Here is an 18,574-nt window from a genome sequence, read left to right on the forward strand (position 1 = left end):
AAAAAATAATACTTCAAACAGCCCTAGGATAAGTGAGGGTCAGTAGTAAAAAAGCATCACTCTTCATAAATTAGTACTGATACATGGCCAGAACCCTTCAGGGGAAAAAAGGGACTCTTTTTTTAAACAGTAAGTTTCTTTCTCTTTAAAGGAAAATTGCCAAGGATGCAGAAGGAAATGAAGATGATCAAAGATGAGGATGTGCATTTCAGTTTGGGTGTGAAGAGAGCCCCCTCCTTTCCCCACTGCCTGCAGCCAGTGGTTTCCCGAGGGAAAGCTCCCCAAAGGCACCCCTTCCCAGAAGCTCTCCGGGGGCCTTTTTCCCAATTTCGGTATGAGCCTCCTCCGGGACACCTAGATGGATTCCCGGGAGTCTTTGAAGGAGGAGGGTCCCGGAAACGGAAGAGCATGCCCACTAAGATGCCGTACAACCACCCCGCGGAAGAGGCCCCTCTCTCCCTCCACTCTGAGGAGAGCAAAAACCAAGGCCCTCCGAGCCTCCCTCTGCTCTTTCCGCAACCCCCGCGCCCCAAGTATGACTCGCAAATGATCGACCTGTGCAACGTGGGCTTCCAATTCTACCGCACCCTGGAACACTTGGGGGGCAAGCCCGTCAAGCAGGAGCCCGTGAAGCCCAGCGCCCTGTGGCCCCAGCCGGCCCCCGCCCCGTTCCTGCCCACGCCCTATCCCTACTACCCCAAGGTGCCCCCGGGGCTCATGTTCCCCTTCTTCATGCCCTCGGCCTCCCCGTTCCCCTTCGGCCGGCACACCTTCCTGCCCAAGCAGCCCCCGGAAGCGCTGCTACCGCGCAAAGCCGAACCTCCGGAAAGCGAGGAGACCAAGCAGAAGGTGGAGCGGGTGGACGTGAACGTGCGCATCGACGACAGCTACTACGTGGACGTGGGCGGGGCGCAGAAGCGCTGGCAGTGCCCCACCTGCGAGAAGTCCTACACCTCCAAGTACAACCTGGTCACCCACATCCTGGGCCACAGCGGGATCAAGCCGCACGCGTGCACGCGCTGCGGGAAGCTCTTCAAGCAGCTCAGCCACCTGCACACCCACATGCTCACCCACCAGGGCACGCGGCCCCACAAGTGCCAGGTGTGCCACAAGGCCTTCACGCAGACCAGCCACCTGAAGCGCCACATGATGCAGCACAGCGAGGTGAAGCCGCACAACTGCCGTGTGTGCGGCCGCGGCTTCGCCTACCCCAGCGAGCTGAAGGCCCACGAGGCCAAGCACGCCAGCGGGCGCGACAACATTTGCGTCGAGTGCGGCCTCGACTTCCCCACGTTGGCCCAGCTCAAGAGGCACCTCACCACGCACCGCGGCCCCATCCAGTACAGCTGCTCCGAGTGCGACAAGACCTTCCAGTACCCAAGCCAGCTGCAGAACCACATGATGAAGCACAAGGACATCCGGCCCTACATCTGCTCCGAGTGCGGCATGGAGTTCGTGCAGCCTCACCACCTCAAGCAGCACTCCCTCACCCACAAGGTACCTTGGGCTCCGCCGGCCCCCGGGGGCGGGCACTTGGGGAGCAGGCGCAGAGCCCCGGGTGGGGGCAGGGTGGAGGGGGCCAGGGGCCCTTCGCTGCGCTCCGCTTAGGACTGGAGGGGCAAGGGGCTGCTTCCCTGAGTCCTCACCTCCTTCCTCCCCTTGGGGGAGACACCAGCAAGCAAGTCCTTTCCCATCCAGCCTTCTAGAGTCTAAGATGGGCCTCAAAATAAATAATGTGGAAAGGAGGGTGAGGAAGGCCGAAGGAGAAACAACAGGCCCTTGTGCTGTTGCTTCTTAGCCTCCTACAAACCCTAAAATTCGGTGTCTGGAAACCTCATCCAGGGAACTAGCACGAGTGTGTTCTTAGGTCTCATTTACCCAAGACCAGCTCTGTGCCTGGGATATACTCATCAGAGCCTTCTTCTAAATACTTCTCTTGGTCCTTTGCTGCTGGAGCAGTGGCTACATTTTGGGTTGTTTTCTCCCTTCGCTGTGAGAACTGCTTTGTATGCACATGGCTCTGGGTCCAGCAAGGCCTGTGCTTCCCGTAGCAGTGCACCGGGCTGGTTGCCTGCAGTGCCCTGTGGTGTCTTTGTGGGAGGCATGAGATAGCATCCTTCTGTTTGGTTTGGTTTTATCTTCCCTGGGCTCAGGTCTTTAAGGGGGAAATACAGGCCCAGGGGTCTAAGCTCAGCCTAGTCTGCAAGCAGAGCTCTAGAGTCAGGCAGGATGAACTAAGTCCAGTCCCGATTCGTATCCCAGAAATCTTACCCTGCTAAGCTGACTTGGGTTGGCTTTGAGCTTCCCAGAGAGGAACTTTGCCCCACTGACCTCTACCCTCACGCTTTTGACCTCAAGTGGTTTTCTTGGCAGAAGAGACTTCTAGTAAGCCAGCTTTTCTAAAGCACTCTTTAATTCAGAAAGGTCAGTGGAGGGCTTTGCCCAGCCAAGATAGTATCTCTACTCTGCCATAATGAGTTTCATTTGCTAGGCTAGGACACAACATGGGCATGTTTTGGCTCAGCAGCAGAGGTGAAATGGGTGGCTGCCTTGTGGGTAGTGTACCAAGAGCTCCTGCCTTATTAAAGGCACCATCCAGACAGGAGGCACCTGCCTAATGCAGGAGCCATCAACAAAGAACCTGTGCTGAGATTCAGCCACAAAGGGGACCATATACTGATTTCAGGGGCTCCTACATGCATGGAAAAGGAGCCAAAGATGCATTTTGGAACACAAAAAAATTCTGTAAGATAGTAGAAAATGAAGTAAAAATGGACAAAACAGCCTGGTATCTGAAATGTCTCATTTGAATTAGGAAGCTAAACATTTTAATCCACAGTGTCAGCAAACAATGAGAGGTAGTATTTATTTAACACTTGCTGTGTCACAGGTGCTTTACTTCTCATTTGATCCTCGTCAACAACTCTAAGAGCTACCTGTGGGTATCCTTTTTTTTTTTTTAAGATTTTATTTTATTTATTTGACAGACAGGGATCACAAGTAGGCAGAGAGGCAGGCAGAGGGTGGGGGGAAGCAGGCTCCCCGCTGAGCAGAGAGCCCAATGTGGGGCTCGATCCCAGGACTCTGGGATCATGACCTGAGCCGAAGGCAGAGGCTTTAACCCTCTGAGCCACCCAGGCGCCCCTACCTGTGGGTATCTTTGCTCCAGATTTGCAGATGAAGGCACTGAGGCATGGGACAGTCACCCAGAATCCAGGACTCCAGCTCTTGAACGCTACTGTCAAGTGTCCCCCTTCTCCTCATTTCCCTCCCTCACTTCTGACAACTCCCATGGGCTCTCTCTCTGCGCTATCACTGATCCTCTTAGTGACGTAGTCACTTCCTTTGTTCCCCAAGTTGTGTCCAGCCTTCCATTCACTTGAGTTGTAGGCCAGCCTACATGTGAATTTTACTTGGGACACCAAATTCTCTTTAGAGAATTCCAAAAACAGTGATAAGTAGATTCTTCTCCTTGGTTGCAGGATAACAGAATCACAGACAAGTGTAGAGACAATCTTGGGAAGAAAGATGCTGAAGTAATGTTTAAAACCTATTAAGAACATAATTTTTATTAATTTTAAAATTTTAAACTCATGGCTTGAATATGCAACACATTGTTAAAATTCATCTTCTTAGGAGGCCATTAAAGTTTAGGTCCCATCCTTATAATAGATTCATACTCACCTACAGTCATCTAGACTCAAGAGTATTCCAGCTGGAAAGAGTTCCTGATTCTCATGACCCACCACCACATCTTGAGATAAGGGAGAGCCATCACCAGGAAAGGCCATGAAACTTGTCTGAAGTTACACAGCCAATACATGACTGGGCAGAGACCAGGACTCACCCTGGCATGCCATGGGCTCACCAGAACTGAGGAGTGATATTTTCTTATCATGGCCCACATTAAAGAAATGGACATATAGGCAAAGAGACTCAAAGCTAAACTTGGAACCCATCTCTCCCCAGGTCACTAAGGATACCAGATAATATGTGTTTTATAAGGTACAGTTATTAGCTAAGTAACTTATTACAATCCTGTAACAACCTTAGTTTTAACGCCATCATCTCTAAGTTTTCCTTCTGAAAAGTCCTGTGTTAAGATGGCTTGCAAGTGTCTTATCAGGAAAGCACTGGTGAGTCAGGAATAGATAATATAATGCTATGAGTCCCTGGGAGTGCTTTCAACTGAGGGCATTGATGCTTAAGTATTCAAACACTTCTCCATAAATAGCAAGGAAAGTAGAAAGTCTCCTTCTGTCCTGTTTTCTAATTCAGAAAGCTGTCCTCTGCCAAATTTCTCTATAGGACAGAAGCTAGCTGAGCTGAGGCTCCATAGCCAAATCACGTAGAGGTCACCGTGACCTGTAGGAGCCCAGGAGACTATTTCAAGAGGTGATTATCAAATTGTAATTTATTCAAGTGTGCATATGAATTGTTCTTCTGGGATTTTCAAGTCCATTAATGAGAAGGCAAGGAAACATTGGTTTTCATATGAGAAATGACGTTATCACTTGAGGAGGTTTTATTTTTCCATTATCAGGAAAGGTGGATTATAGACTCATTTCACATATCATTCCATAGTGCTCTTACCAAAATCCTATTAATCCCCAGAACTGTTACTGTAGAATTAACCCCTGTAGCAGCAGAAACAAGAGTTGTAGCTTTCTTTTCCTCTAAAATTCTGGCTTAGTTCCTGGTTTTCAGAAAACAAAAAAAGAGTATGTAAGCAACACTTTTCAAGAAAACAGCAATTCACAAGGCTAATGCCACACCATTTGGGACTCAGCATCTGTCACCAAGCTTTTCATGGACTTGTGTGGCAAAGAGAAAAATGAAGACAATAAATCTGACGAAAGAAAGCGTATTACCTGCTAACCACAGCGTGTTTGGAATCTTGCTTCCCTCCAGGGCGTGAAGGAGCACAAATGTGGGATTTGCGGGCGGGAGTTCACTCTGTTGGCCAACATGAAGAGACACGTGCTGATCCACACCAACATTCGCGCCTACCAGTGTCACCTCTGCTACAAGAGTTTTGTGCAGAAACAGACCCTCAAGGCACACATGATCGTCCACTCTGATGTAAAGCCTTTCAAATGCAAGGTGGGCAGTGGGCCCCAGGAGGGATATGGGTGGGGAGGACTCAGAAGGTTGTGCTAATGCCCTGTGGGGGAGAATCTCTGGGAAACTTTCTACTTGCTTCATCCGTGGGGTCATCCAGGCTCAGAGTAGGTCTGCGGCCAGCCCCAGGCCCATCTGCTGCTGTTCCTCCTTGCACCACCTATGCTCACACCAGGCCTTAGCTGGTCCCCGAGAAGCCTGTCCTGTTTGTCTCACTGTGGGATCAGACTGTGCAGGGGAGGAGGGAGCTAGGAGGGGAGGTCTGAGGATGGAAGGCCCATTTGGGGAATGAGGTTGTTAGAGGACGAAGGTGATGGGGAGAGTGCCCATTCCAGAAAGGAACAGTTGGGTATAGTCCTCTTCTCCTTACAAGCCAATGAGTAGAAGAGTGGAAGGAGTCATAGAGGCTTCTAGCACTGCCCCTCCCTTCTCATAGCTCCCCTCTTGCCCTCCTGACACTTGGACTGAGCCATGTAATTTGAGGGCAGGTCTCCCAGGCAAGATGAATGAGATTCTGAGGTTCGTGCCTCTGATGACCTTAGAAATACTTGTTTGGGTCAAGGTGAGCGCAGTCATCTGAAGTGTTTCCCATTTGTTCCTAAGTACCATGGAGTGCAAGGACTGAGCATCTTCATTAAAATGTCTGTATCACGTTAACTTGTTGGATTTTTATTTTATTAGCGGAGATCACATGGGAGCTGGAGATTTGTAAAACTCAAGATAATGACAGGTATTACTTAGAAATGCTTGGGTTTTCCAGACTCTTCCCCACTCCTTCCATCCCCTCCTCACATTGTTCCCCTTCTCCACCTCCAGAGTGAGAAGGAATCTTGCTGAGGATTGGGTAGTTTCATTCAAGGAATGCACAGACATGTGTCATCCGCATGTTGAAGAGAGGGGAATCACAACTTCACTTAGAGCTTCTCTGTTTGAAATGGAAGTTTTCCTTCTTGGTTACTGTACGTCTGATGGGGTCCCCATGATATGCTCCATCCTCCCAAGGGTCTGTTCCTGCTTTAATCCCTCTATAGCATGTGCCCTGCCCCCCCTCCCCACTTGAAGGAACCCCCTGCGAAGCTAACTGCTTTCCTGTGTTGGCCGCTCCTGGACAGGGTGAGAAGGGTCAGGAACCAGAGCTTCCCCAGACCTGTATGAGCATTCTCTGGAGGTGGGGGAGGGAGGTTTCTCCCTCCAGCCCTTTCCTGCCACCCACTTGTGTTTCCCCTCTTTTCCTTCAAGTTCTCAGTGGTTTGAAAGTCAATTTATGTCCATCTTGAGTCATCTGAGCTCAAGGGGGAGGAAGCTGCCTGCAGACGGGGCTACATGATTCATAGTGCCTGGGGCAAAAATGAAAATGTGAGGGCCTTTGTTCAAACATTATGAAGAATTTCAAGGTGGTAAACTCAGGACTCTTCTGAGTTGGGGCCTGTGTGACTGCATTGGTCACATGTCCATGGAGCCAGCCCTGGCAGCACGAGCCTGGGGATTCCACCCACCTCTTTGCTCTCTCATTAGACACCTTGATTTCCCTCCCACTTCCCATTTGAGCCCTTTGCTTTTAACAGAGCTGTTCCTGCCTGCTAGGGGTTTGCTGTCTCCTACAGTGGGCGTGCAAACAGGCACTGTCGGTCACTCCTCATGTGTTACACTGAGTCTTGGGTTTTAAGCACGAACTGGGTTTTCTATCTTATCAACTGGTGGCTGAACATGTACCTTGTTAAAACATGAAGGGAGTCATGCTTGCTGTCCCTTCCATACGTGTTCAGTCCAACCAACTCCCACTTCTATCTCATCAATTCAGTTCCAGCAGTAGTGGTTAAACCAGGTGGAAAATACCTCTGAGACAAGGGATACGTCAGGGAGCACAGCAGCAACAGGAAAAGGGCTTGGAGGCTCGGTTTGACCTGGGGACGCAGTTCTGTGTGCTTACCTCAAGGGCCTCAGAGGGACCTGGAAGATTTCTTGAACCGGGTGGTATCTGAGGGTTTAGAAGGTTCTCTCTGGTACCAGTGTACAGAAGATTGCACATGGTAGTGCAAACTGGGCCCAATGATCAGTGAGCCAGTCCTGCTCAGTGCTTTATGCCTCCCCTCATCCTCCATCCACCCCAGTGATGGTGTACCATACAGGGCTCAACGGGCACCTGAAGTTCCACTCCATGGTTTAGAAACTCTGTGACCTCTCCTTGAGCGTGCATTAGGCTCTGGATGTATGCTCACACCACCAGTTTCCACAAAAGTGTCCTGCAGGATGAAATGCCAGCTCTGAGATGATGTACAGTTTATATTCTTCAGTGGCAGATGGGCCTGTTGTGGGAATTATATGAGTCATCTGCAGAAACCATCCTGGTTTTCCCAGGAGACCAAACTATGGGTCAGGAGGCTGCCTAGGAGAGTGTATCTATCTGTAGAAAAAAATAAGTTGTTGTTGAAGGGTATTTTGGCAAGCAGGTGGCCCTTCTCCATTCTTAGACATCTCTGAAACAAGAACAGGTGTCAGCCACCTACTGAAGAGCCTTCTACCTCCGGGAAGGTGTCTGAAGCATCTCCCTGTCCCCATCTCCCTGTCTCCATGTTCCTGCCAAGAGCTCCCCGGTTGGTATCCTCTTTGTGTCATCACCTTTCTCCATTTCAAAGGAATTTCAGCACATGTCTGAGTTTCCAGAGTATGTGACAGGGCTCTGTGTGTTTGTAAACTAGCTCCAGATCCCACTGTAGGACGGGGCCATCTCGAGATGATGTCCTGCCATGTGCTGGAGGGCCATATGCTCATCGCTACAAAATTCACAGCCAGTCAGAGATGAGTGGCTGGCTGACTGCATAGTGATTTGGAGAAGAGGCCCAGAAAATGAAACCCAAGGTTTCTCATGAGTAACAAGGAGGAGATAGTCCCTTTACATGATTGGCATGGCTGGAAAAAGAGGCAGACCTTGCTCCAGTCATGCTCCAAGAGTTAGCTTTGTCTCTTTGACCCAAAACCTTGTTAAAAGGGGAGATTGTTTAAGCAACAGATTCTACTCTCTTGGGTTTCTCACCACTAAATATCCTGGCTAACCTAGAAGTCTGGCCCCTGTTGTAACCTGGCCTGGCTCTCTCTGGCCCCATTCTCAGTGGACACAGCTGTCCACAGCAAGCAGAACATTCATTCACTGTGAGATTAAGCATAAACAATGGGATGGAAAATCAGAGGAGAGGAAAGATTTTCCATTCTATATTTCTTTTTTTTTTTCCTTAAAAAAAAAATTACTGCCCTTCTGGGCTCTTTTGCTATTGGCTTCACTTCTGGACTCCCTGCCTCTTGGAGCCAGCTGGAGTATCTCCAAAGACCTGCGCCTGTAGACTTGAGCCATGTTTCACAAATATGCTTCCCAGATTCTGCGTAAGCACGCAGGGGTTGATCGGGATGCTATCCTTGTAGCAGCCACACTCCATAATAGCAAAGAACCAGCTGCTGTCTTTGGGAAACCTGTCCAGGAAAAGCAGCCATCCAGAGTTTCCGGGACAAATTCTCCTCTGAGATGGGTGAAGCCGGGAGCTGCCTAAGTTATGAGTCACCAGGTCATCTGCAGCCTCGTCTGAGGCAGAGGCCTGAAGGCGGAGGGCAGAGTTGATAGAAGAGGAGGAGGTCTCCTTGGAAAGGGTCCTCACTGCCTTTGCCACCATGGCTCTTCTTCCCGTTCCAGCTCTTGGAGGCCCCGTGGGGGACAAGCCAGCGGGGGACTTTTAGGGGCCCAGAACTTTGGGGCAGGGCTCTCAGACTGGCATGGAGAGGGTTAAGGCAGTGACCAGATAGCAGCCTTTTGGCAGCACAGCCCTCCTCAGCAGAAGGAAGGATATAGCTGTATGAGCTGCCTGCTTCACAATGCCTCACATGTCCCCAGGGGCCCGCCTGCAAATAGATTTCATCTTGCTTTCTCTTGTACTTTTCAAAGCTTCCTGTTTTCTCACGGTCCTTTTGGACAGTTTACAGTCTCTCTCTCCCTCCCTCCCTCTCTCTCCCTTTGAGGAAAGGAACACCCTTCTTATTAAAAGAGAGAGAGAGAGAGAAGAATGTAAGGGAAGGGCAGCTGAGCAGAGGCCATTCTCCTCGGCTGCAGGCTTCGGCTCTTTGACCTTTTCTCTTAGAATAGGAAAACACAGGCTTCCTGGTGCATCTCAGTCCTCAGGCTCAGAGTAGCGGGTTGGCACGAAGTGGCGTGCCTCTTCTCGGCTCTGTGGGCCTCTGGCCCAGGGCGGCCTGCTGCCATCACCTCGTCTCTGCACGCAGCCGGCTTCTTGGTGTCGCTGGCTGTCCACATTTTCTGTCACTGCAGCTCACGGGAAGTGGCCTGAGGTACCTCCAGGCCATGGACAGGGAGGGAAGGGGCATGAGGAGGCCAGAATCTGGACGAGTGAACTGGGCATCGGCCAGTTATTAAAAGGGCTGAGGATTGGGGAGCCACGGAAAGGGCTCTCCCAAAGGCTGCAATTCAGGATGAACCTTCTCTTTCTAACCACATTTCTCAGTGCAGGGTCAGACACAGCTCCTTCCATTTCTGTATGCCTCAAGTGACCTGGTGAGTATTTACTCAAAGGACTCCTTACTTCGTCCTCCTGTTAATATTTCCTCCAAATAATTGGTTTTAAAAACACTCTTCTCTCTAAAGATCTCTCGATTTCCAGAATGTGAGAGACTACTATGTACATGATAATGATGCGAATATTTACTGTTTAGCAAGCCCGTTACATGAATTATCTCATTTGATCCTTACAACAACCTTCATAAGAAACTATTATGGTCATTCACATTTTACAGAAGAGAAGATGGAGCAAGTTCTCTCTCCTTCTGTGGTCTCACCATCACCTCTCTGCTCTGCTATCTCCAAACCTAATGATTCATGCAACCCACTTTTAAAGGACGGTTCAAAACATTTGTTCCAATTTTCTATTAAATGTTGAGGTCCCCCTCCACTTAAAAAGTAAGCATAAAAGTGGGTCTTTGATGGAAAAGCTGAGATTTGAGGTCAGAGGCACATGAATACCCCTTATTAGAACAACCAAGTGTTCAGGAGGGGCAGACCCATTGAGATGACCACCTGCACCATGAAATCTGAGACTTCACCATTCCAGGAGCTTCCTGTATTGACAGCCGCCCTAATTTAATCCCCCACAGACCTTGGCAGGAGATGATTCAGCAAGTCTTGACGTGGGTAAGCTCTTAGCCGCATATCTCATGATTATAAGGGGCCTAGACATAGACTGACTGCATTTCCCAGGAGAAGAAACTAGCATTTTGGTGATCCTCCCCGACTCTTCTTCTTTCTTCCCATCTACTTCCCCTTCTCTACTGTAATGACTCTTCTTGGAGCTCACATCTCAACCCCCACCCGAGGGTGCCATCTTTAATTCACCCAGTTCATTTTCTCTGGCCTCTTTTCACTAACAGGGAATGAGGGGACTCTGAATTTCACAGACATAAAGTACCTTCTACAATCATCTATTGTCATGTGAGGATGGTCTTCTGAGAAAGAAAAAGGCCAGATATTCTGGACAAGGACCAAAGGGTTTTGTGGAAGGGTTAGAAGTTGAAAGGAAGAAGCTAAGGGTTTCTACCACAGAGATGTGAATAGTGTCTAGTATCTCAGGTCCTGAGTAATTGTCCCTATCTATCCTTCTGCTACTAGGGATTCCGGTTTATGAACTAGTGTGTATAGGGCTTATACGCATTTTAGTGGGAGAAAGGAAGAGATTCGGTGATGGCTGCTTTTTGGAATTTTTGCATGGGGTAGTGATATTTTCCTGACTTGTTTGCTTCTTCCTGCAACTAAATACTTAGGTATTTATTAAGTGTTACTGTGTGAATAACTCTGTACTTGATCCTGAGGCTGACCACAAAGAAAAGGAAGGTACCCCTTGCATTTCAGAAAATAACCTAGGGCTCCTTTAGTGCCCCAGACATCTTTCTAAGTTGACACACCTTCCTTCAACCCTGCAAAAGCTTTCCATTGGTGGACCCGATAGGCTACCATAAACCATGAAGGATAGCTCTGATATGTAAACAGTTAACTTTACCAACAGCACAGAAATAAGTCTCCCCTACCAGTCATTCTCAGATAATATAGCTGACCAGTCATCCCATCCCCCACTGTGGGCCTTCCCCAAAGCCATATGCTTTGAGTTCAGGGGACAATATCACTTTAATGTCCTGATATACTCTTGTACCACTAAAAATGTCCCACGACGTTTAGAAGTGAATGAATTGAGTCAGAAAAACATTACGGTAGAAAAACACACTGGGCTATGTTAAAGGATCATGAAATGTGGCTTGTCTAAAGCTAAGGAAGAATGTGGAAATTACTTATCAGTAGCCATTCTGGTGTGTGCACACCTCTCTGTGTGTTGGGGTGGGAGTGGGTTGGGTTGGGGAATGGGAAAGGGAAGTGGGACCTCAGAGCAGGTGAACTGCACTATTCCTCTGACCTTCAAGTCACAGTAGCTGTGGCAACAACAAATAGTTGGTCATTATCACAACGGTGATCCCTATGTTGCCTGTAGTTTAAGGTTGAATAAAGTCCCTGAAAATAATGAAGAGATTTTATTCTGTATGAACACAAAAACAAACAGCACCCTATACATTCCTCAAGGTTAGGCTAAAATTCCATCTCCTTTATAAAAACCCTTTCAGACAAGTCCAGCTTCTAATACGTTAGCAACTAGAGATGATAACTAAAAGCAGAATCTCCCCTTTATAGGAACCAAGTCCGGAAGGCACCCATCTCTTCAATTTTGTCTGGATTAAACTACCATGAGACCCTTTCAAGCTTGGACTAGTGTAGTAGTCTAATCTTGCAGCCTCCTGCTCCTTTCCTCCTATGTGTCTTGTGCTTAACCACCCAGGGCTTGTGCTGTTTTCAGATCTTTTGCTGCAACCTCACTCCAAATAATCAGGAACCATCCCACAAACCAAAGGAGATAAACTTTTTCTAAAAAGACTCATGAGTGGAAATATCTAATATAGAATCTCTAGACTTAAAGCTTGCTTTCTTCCCTAGCCAGGAGGGAGAACTGGATAAACTAAGCTAAGCTAATAAATAGTACTGTACCAGAACTTCCACACACGTGCAAAACTGAGTCACAGATTGACTCATCTTACCAAATTGTCTCTATTGAGAATAAAAGAAAGCAAGTGTCCATGTAGGGCTTCTCCCCAGGACATTAAAATTAGACCACTCCCAGCCTTTTCCCTCTTGGGTCACCTTTTCCCCAGGAATGTGGTGTGCAGATGCTCTGAATACCAAGCGTGGGACGCCAGTATGCCAAATTCATTCTTGCCAGTAAGGAAGTTAAAAGGGAAAAAAAAGTACTTAAAACCCTGAAATATGAATCATTTACAAATACAGAACCAATTATTCATTATCCATGCGAGGGTTGTCTGTGACAAAGTTGTCATCCCAGCTGGCTGTCTTTTACCACCCAGCATTCTTTTCGGCTGGCCTCCCAAGGTCACTATTAGGTCTACCCATTCTTGCAGGGCCGGCTGAACTCTTACTTCCAAGGCCGTCTGAACGAAACAGTGCCTTCATTAATAAACATTCCATCCAGAATCCACAACACTGTCCCTGAAAATATCTCTCTGTGAGAAAGGAGAACTGGTGTCAGCCTCAGGGGACACTGTCCCCCAAGACCTCTCTCCAAGCCATCTCTCCCCCTCATCTCAGTGCCCTCACCACATGGGCCTCCGAGGTTGGAGAGGGAAGGAAAATGTTCCTCCCTTAACTCTGGCCTTAGCACAGACAGAAAACCTTCTTCCTCTTTTTCCCAGCACAGCCAAGGAAGGGCTGGATTCTCTAAACCCTTCTTACAAAAGAAGTTGGAGAACCGCCATTCTAATCCATCACACATCTGCACTTTGTTGGAAAAAGGAATGACAAAAGGACAAAAAGAAAGAAACAAAACACGTTTACTTTTTGTATAGCTGAGATAATTTCAGTACTTCAAATCTCTGCCCACAGACGAGACGCATTCCTTCCTTTAGGTCTCTATTTGTTTCTTCCAATTTTGACATCCATCCCCACAAGAAGCCAATTAAAAAATTAGAAAGACATTGCACGATACAGTCTAACAAAAAAGTTATGTTGAGGGAACACAGGATGGTGTGGTGTTTGACCATATGGCCTCTGGTGGCTAGTGGCCTTAGTTCATTTTCCCAGCTCCAGCACCCATTAGCTCTGTGCCTTGGCCAAAGTGCCTTCATCCCTCAGTTTGTCCGTCTACAAAATGGGAGTGATAATAGCACCCAACTCAGGGGACTGATGTGGGAATTAGATGTGATACTCCACAGTGGACTTAGGACAGTATCTTCCATACTATAATGCTCCATAAGCATTAAACAAGCTATCATATACTTACTCTTAAAGTGAAGCATACTTGGAGCCCTTGCTTTTCAGATCAGCCTTTCTCCTTTTCTATAGCTTACATTAAAATGAAGCTGTAATAGGTTTGTGAGTTTTGCCTTATGTTTAATGTAATAGGGACACAATCTCAGGAGTCCATCCCTACTGGCTTCCCTTCTGAGCGTAGGCACCATCCAGGCCCTCCCTAATGTCACTGGGGACCTTTCACTTGGAGGTCACTTCAAATGCCAGGATCCCCACAAAGTCAAAGCGCATCCATCCTTACTCAGGCCCGGGTGTGGGATCATCTGGCAGGGTCCACCGCCGCAACTGACCTGTCTTTGCCTCATCATTGTTTCTGACAGCTGTGTGGAAAGGAATTCAACCGGATGCACAACCTCATGGGTCACATGCACCTGCACTCCGACAGCAAACCCTTCAAGTGTCTTTACTGTCCGAGCAAATTCACCCTAAAGGGGAACCTGACACGCCACATGAAAGTCAAGCATGGGGTCATGGAGCGGGGCCTCCATTCTCAAGGTAATCTCTCCTCCAGGAAGCACCCAAGGCTGCTGAGACCAGTGGATAACAAAAGGGAGCTGAATTTGTTTTTAGGGGGCTTTACTTTGGGGGGGCTATTCCTATCATTGAAAAGGGATCATAATTTTCAAGACCACAGCAGAGAAGGAAGAGGCTTACAACATGACTATAACAAATACAATGCCACTATCTGAAGGTAGTATGTAGAAGTGAATTATAGAGGAGAAATTGGAATATCAGAATGAGGCCAGTCAGTACCGTTATTGGTTTTGGCTCCTGACACCACATCAGGTATCTTGGCTCCTTCAATCTTTCAACAACTCAGGGCGAGAGGAACTTCTGTTACCCACATTTTACAGATGGGAGTAACTGAGGCTTCAAGATACTGATTTTCCCAAAACTGCTCCACTCAAAAGGGGCAGAGTCAACATTTGAACACAGACCTTTCCAACCCTGAAGCCTTTAGTGGGTCCTTTTCATGCTCTGCAGTTAAAGAACATGTGATTTTTCTTTCTTTTCTAAGAAACAGGTCTGTAAGCTCCTCATTGGCAGAAGTGTGTGTGTGTAGCAGGCTAGGTCTCCTGTGTTCACAACCAGAGGAACCCAAGGACAGTTTTCTTGCTTGGTGGGGCTAACTGGCCCGTATGCAGAGCAAGGGCCACCGCCTCTCACACTGAGGCCTCACTGAACTGATAAAACATTCCTGCCTCTTTCATTTTCTCACTCTCAGGGCCTTAGCCGCCAAGAGTCTATGTTCCCGATCCGCTAAACTCAGCAGGTTGTTCTCTAGTTCCTTAATCAAGCGGTCCTTCAACAGACAGGCAAGAAATGCACCTCTATCCCAAACAGCACACTATGTGCTGACGAAGAGACTGGGGAAGTGAGACCATCTTTGCTCCCTGGAAGGTCCATGTGCGGGAGAGCAGACACACAGTGATGTAACCTACAAAATCCTATGACCTGCTGTTTTCTGATACAGCTGTGATTACAGCACAGACTGTTTGTGCCCACAATTTCACAGACTAGCCTGTGTTAGTCCCGTTTTATATGAGGAGACCAAGACCAAGAGGCACTATAAAGCGTTTGATGTCCAACACCAAGTCTGAAGGCAGAACTGGGATTCCAACTGCCAAATTTCTGAATGAAGCTGGTGCTCACTACACTAGGTGAACACGTGGGGTGATCCGTTCATGTTAGCTGCTTCTCCTACCCCTTCTCAGAGGTGGTCAAATAGGCACACGTATTCATAAATATGATATTCACGTATACCCACAGCATGAAACAGAATGATTATAGTTTTTCTGGTTTTCATGGCACCCACTGAGCTTACACTGTTCCTGACTGACAGGGAGCTGTGGCCATTGCAAAACAAAGCCTAGATGTTTATGCAAAAGCCCTGAAAAAATTCTGGTTAAAAAACAAAAGCCGTTTTCTTTCTCTGAATTGGTTTTCTCCTGAATTATTCTTTGCATCTCTAGTTGTCTGAGCCAATTTCCAACATAGGCCTGGATTTTTCCAGAAGGTGAAGTTTGTTCAGTCACCGGGGCTGGGGACAGAAGGCAATGAGGAGACAGTCCTCCATTTGAGAGCCTAACCTGGTCACTGTATCTTACCCCACTTGGGGCCTTAAATCCTAAAAGGCACCTAACGACTCTGTCATTCTTTTGGAAAAATAAAGAGCATCACTATATATCAGAGAGATGCTTTGAAAGTTAACAGACTTTCAACAGTTTTAATGTTTTCATCTACAAAAGGTGTTAGCACTTTTTCACTGTTTGAAATGGCTCAAAAATCATGAGTCAGATTAAAAAGATCCTTCCTGTGCCCCTTATATGATCAAAGCTATAGACATCTCCATTGCCTGACAATATCATAAGGCAGGCTGAGTTGGACATCTGTCTCCTTTCTGTGCCCCCACCCTGGAAGCCTGATTGTCCCCACCTTCTCCTCAGGGCCTGGCTGCTGGCTTATCAGGAGCAGAGACATTCAAGATCAAATCAGGCGGAGCCTTACCATGTGTTTGTTGGCTCCTGAAAAATCCCTCCCTGCAGGGCCCTCAAAATGAAACTCAAAGTGAGAGCCTTTCACATGGCTGTGCCCAACAGCAGGGATACTTGTGGTTGGACACGGGGGCTTTGGATCTCTCTGTGCCCTCTCTATCCTATTTCTGCTCAGGTGCCCGGTTATGGAGTGGCCTCCTTGGCCCCAAATGGTATATATATTTTTTTCAAGATGAAAATACCTTTCTTATGGTTTTATTTTTTTCTCATGGCAAAATATATGCTCATGGAAAATAATGAGAAATGTATTAGAAGTGAAAAGAAAAAAAATGTCAGAATCACCTAATGTTTGAGATTTTGACATAAATCCTTCCAGCTATTTTTTGATAAAGATAGATAAAATTGGGACTACACTATAAATATATACATATATGTTAAATATGTTTTTTACTTAAAATATATAGAATACCTTTTTATCACTACTAGTAGGTCTCTACATCTTCTACACATGGTTCATGTTATTGTTTATCTAAATAATCCTCTATCATTTCAGTTTCACTGTAAAAAAAAATGTGGTGATGAACATCCTTGTGCATTTTGTGCACCTGTCTGACTATTTTCAAGTTTAAATCCTCAATGGTATAATTGCTAAGTCAAGCTATGCTTATTTTAAGCTTTTGGCACGTGTCGCCCAATTTACCTTAAAGGAGTTATACTGATGTAAACTACATCTATAACAAGGCCCATCTGTCCACAGTCTTACTGGGAATTTACTTTTATTTATTTTTATTTTATTTTAATCTAGTTTAATTTTTTTAAGTACTCTCCACACCAAGTATGGAGCCCAGTGTGGGGCTTGAACTCATGACCCTGAGATCATGACCTGAGCTGAAATCAAGAGTGGGACGCTTAACCGACTAAGCCTCCCAGGCGCCCCTGGGAATTTGTTTTTAAAATGTAAAATCAAACTATACTAAATGGCACTGGGTACCACCCAATGACCCATTTTCACAGCTTTTCCTGGGGCCTGAATATTACTTTTGCTCTCACAGGTTTTGGAAGGGGAAGAATTGCCCTGGCCCAGACAGCAGGCGTGCTCAGGAGTCTGGAACAGGAGGAGCCCTTTGACCTTTCCCAGAAGCGTGGGCCTAAGGGGCCAGTGTTCCAATCAGATGGGGAGAGCGCCCGGGGCAGCTCCTGCCATGAGGAAGAGGAGGAGGACACCGGCTGTGAGGTGGGGGGAGACAGCCCGGGCCTGGCCCCTCAGAGCAGGCAGCCCTGCACACCCCACAATCTACCCACGCAACCCAAGCAGGCTCCCAGGGCACTCGAGGACACCTGCGAGGAGGAGGAGGACGAGGAGGACGAGGCCAAGGCCGAGGAGGACAAGCCAAAAGGAGAGCACCAGGAGAGGAGCAAGGACAGCCTCGGGGCAGAGGGCAGCCAGGAGAGAGAATTGGCCCTGAGAGGAGAGTGTCTCCGCCTCAGGGCTCTGCAGAGTGCCCGGCGGGGGCCCTCCTTTTCTGATTACTTGTACTTCAAGCACCGAGATGAGAGTTTAAAAGAATTACTGGAGAGGAAAATGGAAAAACAAGCAGTGCTTTTAGGTATCTAAGTGGACAGTTTTAAAATTGCATTTGGAAAATGAGAACTAGGCAGTTCAAATATAACTTTCTGCATGAGCTGTCATTTGCTGGAGACCTGCGAATGGTGCAAATCTTTACAAATGGCTCAAGACTACATGACTGGGGGTTTATCCTCAGTCATGTAAATGCTTCTCAGGTCTTTCCCTGGGCCCTTGGTTTCTAACACCCATGCAGGGTCCTCTTCAGTGCTATTTTACACATCTCCGTTATAATAGACTGTCCATATTCTAGATACCTAATTGCAAGCTGACGCTGAGGTGCTTTTTAGAAATTCTGTTTTCCTTTGACTAATATGCAATACATGGCAAATTTCCTTCTAGTTGCAAAAATATGGTGCTTGACATGTTACCTTATTAATGATGATTTAGTTGAATGTGTGGAAGTAATCATCTTTTTCTAGATAGGTGAAAATGTTAGTAGTTGTATATATGAAAATCACCTTTATTAAATAAGTCCACATACCAGAGACGACAAGGAGAGTGAGGTATCGAAGAGGATATTCTCAAGTAGTTGGTGCAGATATAAGAGAGAAAGTTCAAGAAAATACGAATTTTAGCTAATGAAAAACCAGCAGTACTTAGATTCCTGCCTGGGTCTGCCTCATTTGGCGTCAGCTCACTTCATTAGATGTGGCATTTAGAGCATATTTTCAGAGGCCCCCAAAGTGGTCAGCATATTTTCAGAGGCCCCCAAACCTGCAGGCTAACCCCTTGTGTCCTGAGTAGAGCTCCCTCCTGGAGATCTTGCTCTGAGGCCCTAGGCCCCATAAAGTAACTGCAGAAGTTGTCACCTTAAAAGCAGTGGATTTCTCTTCAGCACTGGGACTAGGGGCGTGGGGAGGAAGCCTGGCCATCTAAGTGTTGCTTATTTAGACTATCAGAATAGCCATCAGCTAA

General features: G+C 47.3%; 1 protein-coding gene across 1 annotated transcript; it reads left to right on the forward strand.

Moving 5' to 3' along the window:
* Nucleotides 1-151: 151 nt before the first annotated feature.
* Nucleotides 152-17,971, forward strand: ZNF366 (zinc finger protein 366). Its single transcript, XM_080803285.1, has 4 exons — nt 152-1,497; nt 4,912-5,103; nt 13,858-14,032; nt 17,085-17,971. Exons 1-4 carry the CDS (start codon nt 166-168, stop codon nt 17,645-17,647), a joined length of 2,262 nt encoding a protein of 753 aa, XP_080659411.1. The 5' UTR covers nt 152-165; the 3' UTR covers nt 17,648-17,971.
* Nucleotides 17,972-18,574: the final 603 nt, after the last annotated feature.

This window comes from Martes martes, assembly GCF_963455335.1.
Source record: "Martes martes genome assembly, chromosome: 5".
In the NCBI taxonomy this organism is placed as follows: domain Eukaryota; kingdom Metazoa; phylum Chordata; class Mammalia; order Carnivora; family Mustelidae; genus Martes; species Martes martes.